At 35.0% G+C, this 10000-nt stretch overlaps 2 protein-coding genes across 3 annotated transcripts in view; one reads left to right on the forward strand and one right to left on the reverse strand.

The window, feature by feature from the left end:
• The window catches only part of LOC133630521 (procollagen C-endopeptidase enhancer 2-like), a 33712-nt gene extending 24218 nt beyond the window's left edge, over positions 1-9494 (forward strand). Inside the window, exons 8-9 of one of the 2 annotated variants that reach the window (XM_062022134.1) lie at positions 6016-6183; positions 8857-9494. In XM_062022134.1, the coding sequence (XP_061878118.1) occupies positions 6016-6183; positions 8857-9014 (326 nt within the window). In that variant the 3' untranslated portion in view covers positions 9015-9494. The remainder of the gene's footprint in view (positions 1-6015; positions 6184-8856) is intronic. The other variant, XM_062022135.1, reaches the window with a different exon arrangement.
• The window catches only part of LOC133630282 (zinc finger E-box-binding homeobox 1-like), a 280408-nt gene that overhangs the window by 231868 nt on the left and 38540 nt on the right, over positions 1-10000 (reverse strand). The window lies entirely within an intron of this gene.

Consider the following 10000-nt stretch of genomic DNA (forward strand, 5'->3'; position numbering starts at 1 on the left):
ACAACGTGACAACTTAAATTTAAAGGCCTACTGAAAGCCACTACTAGCGACCACGCAGTCTGATAGTTTATATATCAATGATGAAATCTTAACATTGCAACACATGCCAATACGGCCGGGTTAACTTATAAAGTGACTTTTTAAACTTCCCGGGAAATATCCGGCTGAAACGTCGCGGTATGATGACGTATGCGCGTGACGAAGTCAGAGTAACGGAAGTTATGGTACCCCGTAGAATCCTATACAAAAAGCTCTGTTTTCATTTCATAATCCCACAATATTCTGGACATCTTTTGCAATTTGTTTAATGAACAATGAAGGCGGCAAAGAAGACAGTTGTAGGTGGGATCGGTGTATTAGCAGCGGACTACAGCAACACAACCAGGAGGACTTTGTTGGAGAGCTAGCCGCGCTAGCCGCCGACTTCACCTTGACTTCCTACGTCTCCGGGCCGCCAAACGCATCGGGTGAAGTCCTTCGTCCTTCTGCCGATCGCTGGAACGCAGGTGAGCACGGGTGTTGATGAGCAAATGAGGGCTGGCTGGCGTAGGTGGAGAGCTAATGTTTTTAGCATAGCTCTGTGAGGTCCCGTTGCTAAGTTAGCTTCAATGGCGTCGTTAGCACAGCATTGTTAACCTTCGCCAGCCTGGAAAGCATTAACCGTGTATTTACATGTCCACGGTTTAATAGTATTGTTGATTTTCTATCTATCCTTCCTTCTATCCTTTATTTTTTTGTTTCTATATGCAGTTAAAGCACGATGCTATCACGTTAGCTCGTAGCTAAAGCATTTTGCCGATGTATTGTCGTGGAGATAAAAGGCACTGAATGTCCATTTGGCGTTCTCGACTCTCATTTTCAAGAGGATATAGTATCCCAGGTGGTTTAAAATACAAATCCGTGATCTACAATAGAAAAAGGAGAGAGTGTGGAATCCAATGAGCCAGCTTGTACCTAAGTTACGGTCAGAGCGAAAAAAGATATGTCCTGCACTGCACTCTAGTCCTTCACTGTAACGTTCCTCATCTACGAATCTTTCATCCTGGCTCAAATTAATGGGGTAATCGTCACTTTCTCGGTCCGAATCTCTCTCGCTCCATTGTAAACAACGGGGAATTGTGAGGAATACTAGCTCCTGTGACGTCACGCTACTTCCGCTACAGGCAAGGCTTTTTTTTTTATCAGCGAGCAAAAGTTGCGAACTTTATCGTCGATTTTCTCTACTAAATCCTTTCAGCAAAAATATGGCAATATCGCAAAATGATCAAGTATGACACATAGAATGGATCTGCTATTCCCGTTTAAATTTAAAAAAATCATTTCAGTAGGCCTTTAAGTTAAAGTTAAAGTTCACTGCTTTTGGGGTTTGTAGATACATACACATGTATATACATATATACATACACACATATATACAGTATACATATTGTATATATATATATGAATATTTTATTTTGATGTGAGAACTTACATGAAAAGTGGTTGAATTATATTTGCTCAGTAAAAATGGTTACAAGACATAAAAAATGAGTGAAATGATGTGTTTTAAAGAATTGTTTTGATGGGAGACAACCTCCTACGGAATGTGTGTACAGATGATTGAAGGCGTGAAAGAGGTGCTGTTGGAGAGGAAGGTGCAAGTACACTAAGCACACATTACAGTACACTAACTGTTGGAGAGGAAGGTGCAAGTACACTAAGCACACATTACAGTACACTAACTGCGCTGTGTGGCTGCTAAATGAAAGCGATTCACACGCTGATGTTTACTTCCTGCCCTGATGACCACATGATGTTTACTTCCTGCCCTGATGACCACATGATCACATGGGCTTTTTAAAAGATGTTCAGAAGTTGTCATCTCCACTTGGAGCAGACACTTCTTCCTACAGTGGACACAAATGTTGGATGTCCCCTGCAGCACAGTGGGAAGATCTATGAGCGTCTTCATTCCAGGCGGGAATGAAAGAGTCGACATGCCACGTCCTGGAAGAATGCTCAGTCACCTTTGCTCTGTGTACTACTGTATCTACACTCACACTCGTACTACTGTATCTACACTCCTACTACTGTATCTACTCTCCTACTACTGTATCTACACTCACACTACTGTATCTACACTCCTACTACTGTATCTACTCTCCTACTACTGTATCTACTCTCCTACTACTGTATCTACTCTCCTACTACTGTATCTACACTCACACTACTGTATCTACACTCCTACTACTGTATCTACACTCCTACTACTGTATCTACACTCACACTCGTACTACTGTATCTACACTCCTACTACTGTATCTACTCTCCTACTACTGTATCTACACTCACACTACTGTATCTACACTCCTACTACTGTATCTACTCTCCTACTACTGTATCTACTCTCCTACTACTGTATCTACACTCCTACTACTGTATCTACTCTCCTACTACTGTATCTACACTCCTACTACTGTATCTACACTCCTACTACTGTATCTACTCTCCTACTACTGTATCTACACTCCTACTACTGTATCTACACTCCTACTACTGTATCTACTCTCCTACTACTGTATCTACACTCCTACTACTGTATCTACACTCCTACTACTGTATCTACACTCCTACTACTGTATCTACTCTCCTACTACTGTATCTACACTCCTACTACTGTATCTACACTCCTACTACTGTATCTACTCTCCTACTACTGTATCTACTCTCCTACTACTGTATCTACACTCCTACTACTGTATCTACACTCCTACTACTGTATCTACACTCCTACTACTGTATCTACTCTCCTACTACTGTATCTACACTCCTACTACTGTATCTACTCTCCTACTACTGTATCTACACTCCTACTACTGTATCTACTCTCCTACTACTGTATCTACACTCCTACTACTGTATCTACACTCCTACTACTGTATCTACACTCCTACTACTGTATCTACTCTCCTACTACTGTATCTACACTCCTACTACTGTATCTACACTCCTACTACTGTATCTACACTCCTACTACTGTATCTACACTCCTACATCTACACTCCTACTACTGTATCTACACTCCTACTACTGTATCTACTCTCCTACTACTGTATCTACACTCCTACTACTGTATCTACACTCACACTACTGTATCTACACTCCTAATACTGCATCTACACTCCTACTACTGTATCTACACTCCTACTACTGTATCTACACTCACACTACTGTATCTACACTCCTACTACTGTATCTACACTCCTACTACTGTATCTACACTCACACTCGTACTACTGCATCTACACTCCTACTACTGTATCTACACTCACACTACTGTATCTACACTCCTACTACTGTATCTACACTCCTAATACTGTATCTACACTCCTAATACTGTATCTACACTCCTACTACTGTATCTACACTCCTAATACTGTATCTACACTCCTAATACTGTATCTACACTCACACTCATACTACTGCATCTACACTTGTCATCATGACACGTAAACCAGATTCACATATGGTCCATCATGACACGTAAACCAGATTAACATATAGTCCATCATGACACGTAAACCAGATTTACATATGGTCCATCATGACACGTAAACCAGATTCACATATAGTCCATCATGACACGTAAACCAGATTCACATATAGTCCATCATGACACGTAAACCAGATTTACATATGGTCCATCATGACACGTAAACCAGATTTACATATGGTCCATCATGACACGTAAACCAGATTCACATATGGTCCATCATGACACGTAAACCAGATTCACATATGGTCCATCATGACACGTAAACCAGATTCACATATGGTCCATCATGGCACGTAAACCAGATTCACATATAGTCCATCATGACACGTAAACCAGATTCACACATGGTCCATCGTGACACGTAAACCAGATTCACATATGGTCCATCGTGACACGTAAACCAGATTCACATATGGTCCATCGTGACACGTAAACCAGATTCACATATAGTCCATCATGACACGTAAACCAGATTCACATATGGTCCATCGTGACACGTAAACCAGATTCACATATGGTCCATCGTGACACGTAAACCAGATTCACATATGGTCCATCGTGACACGTAAACCAGATTCACATATGGTCCATCGTGACACGTAAACCAGATTTACATATGGTCCATCGTGACACGTAAACCAGATTCACATATGGTCCATCATGACACGTAAACCAGATTCACATATGGTCCATCATGACACGTAAACCAGATTCACATATGGTCCATCATGACACGTAAACCAGATTCACATATGGTCCACCATGACACGTAAACCAGATTCACATATGGTCCATCATGACACGTAAACCAGATTCACATATGGTCCATCCTGACACGTAAACCAGATTCACATATGGTCCATCATGACATGTAAACCAGATTCACATATGGTCCATCATGACATGTAAACCAGATTCACATATGTTCCATCATGACATGTAAACCAGATTCACATATGTTCCATCATGACACGTAAACCAGATTCACATATGGTCCATCATGACACGTAAACCAGATTCACATATGGTCCATCATGACACGTAAACCAGATTCACATATGGTCCATCATGACACGTAAACCAGATTCACATTTGGTCCATCATGACACGTAAACCAGATTCACATATGGTCCATCATGACACATAAACCAGATTCACATATGGTCCATCATGACACTTAAACCAGATTCACATATGGTCCATCATGACACGTAAACCGGATTCACATATGGTCCATCATGACACGTAAACCGGATTCACATATGGTCCATCATGACACGTAAACCAGATTCACATATGGTCCATCATGACACGTAAACCAGATTCACATATGGTCCATCATGACACATAAACCAGATTCACATATGGTCCATCATGACACGTAAACCAGATTCACATATAGTCCATCATGACACGTAAACCAGATTCACATATGGTCCATCATGACACGTAAACCAGATTCACATATGGTCCATCATGACACGTAAACCAGATTCACATATGGTCCATCATGACACGTAAACCAGATTCACATATGGTCCATCATGACACGTAAACCAGATTCACATATGGTCCATCATGACACGTAAACCAGATTCACATATGGTCCATCATGACACGTAAACCAGATTCACACATGGTCCATCATGACACGTAAACCAGATTCACACATGGTCCATCATGACACGTAAACCAGATTCACATATGGTCCATCATGACACGTAAACCAGATTCACGTATGGTCCATCATGACACGTAAACCAGATTCACATATGGTCCATCATGACACATAAACCAGATTCACATATAGTCCATCAAGACACGTAAACCAGATTCACATATAGTCCATCATGACACGTAAACCAGATTCACATATGGTCCATCATGACACGTAAACCAGATTCACATATGGTCCATCATGACACGTAAACCAGATTCACATATGGTCCATCATGACACGTAAACCAGATTCACATATAGTCCATCATGACACGTAAACCAGATTCACATATAGTCCATCATGACACGTAAACCAGATTCACATATAGTCCATCATGACACGTAAACCAGATTCACATATGGTCCATCATGACACGTAAACCAGATTCACATATGGTCCATCATGACACGTAAACCAGATTCACATATAGTCCATCATGACACGTAAACCAGATTCACATATGGTCCATCATGACACGTAAACCAGATTCACATATAGTCCATCATGACACGTAAAATCTTCAAGAACGAAATAGTGTTAAGCAAACAGGAAGTCGGCCATCTTGGTTTCCGTCAGGCGTCTATAGGCCAAAAACCACTTTAAAGAACTGGTTCAGATCCAAAAGAGGGCGGGCTTTAATGCTTAAAACACATTAGCGCCCCCTAGCTGTCAATCACTTTGACTAGACTTGACACGACTATGCACGACCTTGATATTATTATTATTATGATTATTAAGCAGAATGTTTTGCTACCTGCAGTGATCACAGGCACGGTCATCTCGGCCGTGACCAGAGGGGGCAGCGCGCACGTCACCGTGTCCATCGTCAGCGTGTTGAAGGAAGGCAGTCTGGCCATCCAGCAGGCGGGCAAGACCATGAGCACCAAGATCCTGGTCCTGTGTCGCAAGTGTCCGCTCGTCACAAGAGGTGAGATTTTCCAAGCTTTAGTCCTGGGACACAGCTGAAAAGGTGTCATTTATTGCAGTGTTCCTTCATTGTTGGGCCACCATAGCAATTCTTGTAGTACACTTTTCCACCACTTGTGGCAGTAATGACAGTGTGAAACTAACAGAAGAAGTCGGGAGGTTAGATATATCTGAATATGATTAAGATCAAGAGAAATATTACGAGTTCAGTGCTAATATTTGAGTGGGAAAGTTGGGCCCAAAAAGGTTAAGAACCCCTGATTTGTTGTATGGGTTTAGAAAGTGAAGAATACGAAATTGCATGCTTTTATTTTGAAGTCCGCAGCACTCAATAGAAAAAGTATGTACACCAACACACATTTACAGTAGTTATGTGTAAAAACCGTGACTTTTACAGTAAAATGTGTTTTAAATACTGACTTAGTTTTCTCTTGGTCTTATACGTTTAACAATAAAGTGAAGTAACAATTAGTCAAAACAAACATTAAAACAATTTTTTTTATAACAACACATATTTACATATTTTATATTTACAAATGTTTTCATACTATCCATATTTTTAATATTATACATATTTTTATACTACACAATTTTGTATATTTATATATATATCTATATAATATATATTTTTATAATTATACATATTTTTTAAATGTATACATATTTTATACTATCCATATTGTTTATATTTTAATTTTTTTATATTCATATATATTTTTACAATTATATATTTATTTATTTTTTATATTTATACATTTTTATATTTATACTATACATAGTTTTTATATTACACACATTTTTATATTTGCACATATTTTTATATTAACCTTTTTTTTATATTCATACATATTTTCACATTTATATATATTTTTTATAATATATTTTTTTATATTTATACATATTTTTACATTTATATATATTTCTATAATATAATTTTTAATATTTATACGTATAAAATATGTATGGATATAACAACACATATTTACATATTTTATATTTACAAATGTTTTCATACTATCCATATTTTTAATATTATACACATTTTTATACTACACAATTTTGTATATTTATATATATCTATATAATATATATTTTTATAATTATGCATATTTTTTTAAATGTATACATATTTTATACTATCCATATTGTTTATATTTTAATTTTTTTATATTCATATATATTTTTACAATTATATTTTTATTTATTTTTTATATTTATACATTTTTATATTTATACTATAGTTTTTATATTACACACATTTTTATATTTGCACATATTTTTATATTACCCTTTTTTTATATTTATACATATTTTCACATTTATATATATTTTTTATAATATATTTAATTATATTTATACATATTTTTACATTTATATATATTTCTATAATACAATTTTTAATATTTATACGTATAAAATATGTATAGATATAACAACACATATTTACATATTTTATATTTAGAAATGTTTTCATACCATCCATATTTTTAATATTATACACATTTTTATACTACACAATTTTGTATATTTATATATATCTATATAATATATATTTTTATAATTATACATATTTTTGAAATGTATACATATTTTATACAATCCATATTGTTTATATTTTAATTTTTTTATATTCATATATATTTTTACAATTATATTTTTTATTTATTTTTTATATTTATACATTTTTATATTTATACTATACATAGTTTTTATATTACACACATTTTTATATTTGCACATATTTTTATATTACCCTTTTTTTTATATTCATACATATTTTCACATTTATATATATTTTTTATAATATATTTTTTTATATTTATACATATTTTTACATTTATATATATTTCTATAATACAATTTTAAATATTTATACGTATAAAATATGTATAGATATAACAACACATATTTACATATTTTATATTTACAAATGTTTTCATACTATCCATATTTTTAATATTATACACATTTTTATACTACACAATTTTGTATATTTATATATATCTATAATATATATTTTTATAATTATACATATTTTTTAAATGTATACATATTTTATACTATCCATATTGTTTATATTTAAAAAAATTTATATTCATATATATTTTTACAATTATATATTTATTTATTTTTTATATTTATACATTTTTATATTTATACTATACATAGTTTTTATATTACACACATTTTTATATTTGCACATATTTTTATATTACCCTTTTTTTTATATTCATACACATATATTCATTTCACATTTATATATATTTTTTATAATATATTTTTTTATATTTATACATATTTTTACATTTATATATATTTCTATAATATAATTTTTAATATTTATACATATAAAATATGTATAGATATAAAAATAAGAATTTTATACTATACATATTTTAATTTTTTAAATATTTATACATATTTTATATTAAACATATTTGATATTATACATATTTTTATATTTGTACATATTTTATATTTATACATATATGATATACTATATTAAAGATGACATGTGAGGAGCAGATTCATCTCATGCTTCTCCTCCTATTCCTTTTTTTCCTCCTCTCTTTACCTTTTTGTCTTTTCCTCCTCCTCCTCTTCCTTCTCCACCTCCTCTTCCTTCTGCTCCTCCTCTTCCTCCTCCTCCTGCTCCACCTGGATGTGCATTCAGGCTGTGTGTGTGTGACCCCCCATGCAGGCCTGAACTACATCTTCATGGGTGAGGTGGACCAGGAGGGCCGAGGGAAGGTTGGCCCTCACAACTTTGTGCTGGGCTTCAAGAGCAGGAACCAGAAGGTGCTCAGAGTCCTGAAGAACAAACACTGCTGACTGGAACTGGGAAGAAGATTAGGAACAGCTCTTTACACTTTTACTAAATCAACTTCATATTTCACCTTTTCTTTGGATTTAAACAGGATCTGATTGGACCTCTTTGGAACTCTCAATTACTGCACTTGTGTACTTACACTTGGTCTTTTGAGTACATACGAGTGTACACATGTGTACTTACACTTGGTCTTTTGAGTACATACGAGTGTACACTTGTGTACTTACACTTGGTCTTTTGAGTACATACGAGTGTACACTTGTGTACTTACACTTGGTCTTTTGAGTACATACGAGTGTACACTTGTGTACTTAAACTTGGTCTTTTGAGTACATACGAGTGTACACATGTGTACTTACACTTGGTCTTTTGAGTACATACGAGTGTACACTTGTGTACTTACACTTGGTCTTTTGAGTACATACGAGTGTACACTTGTGTACTTACACTTGGTCTTTTGAGTACATACAAGTGTACACTTGTGTACTTACACTTGGTCTTTTGAGTACATACGAGTGTACACTTGTGTACTTACACTTGGTCTTTTGAGTACATACGAGTGTACACTTGTGTACTTACACTTGGTCTTTCGAGTACATACGAGTGTGCACTTGTGTACTTACACTTGGTCTTTCGAGTACATACGAGTGTGCACTTGTGTACTTACACTTGGTCTTTTAAGTGCCTTAGTGTGTACACTTGTGTACTTACACCTAGTCTTTTCAGTGCATAAGTGTGTACAATTGTGTACTTACACCAAGTCTGTTGAGTGCATAAGTGTGTACACTTGTGTACTTACACCTAGTCCTTTTAGTGCAAAAGTGGGTAAACTTGTGTACTTACACTTAGTGTTTTAAGTATCAAGGTGTGTACAGTTGTGTACTTACACCTAGTCTTTTAAGTGCCTTAGTGGGTACACTTGTGTACTTACAATTAGTATTTTAAGTGCCTAAGTGTTTACACTTGTGTACTTACACCTAATGTTTTA

The sequence above is a fragment of the Entelurus aequoreus genome, linkage group LG15 (genome assembly GCF_033978785.1).
Source record: "Entelurus aequoreus isolate RoL-2023_Sb linkage group LG15, RoL_Eaeq_v1.1, whole genome shotgun sequence".
Lineage (NCBI taxonomy): Eukaryota > Metazoa > Chordata > Actinopteri > Syngnathiformes > Syngnathidae > Entelurus > Entelurus aequoreus.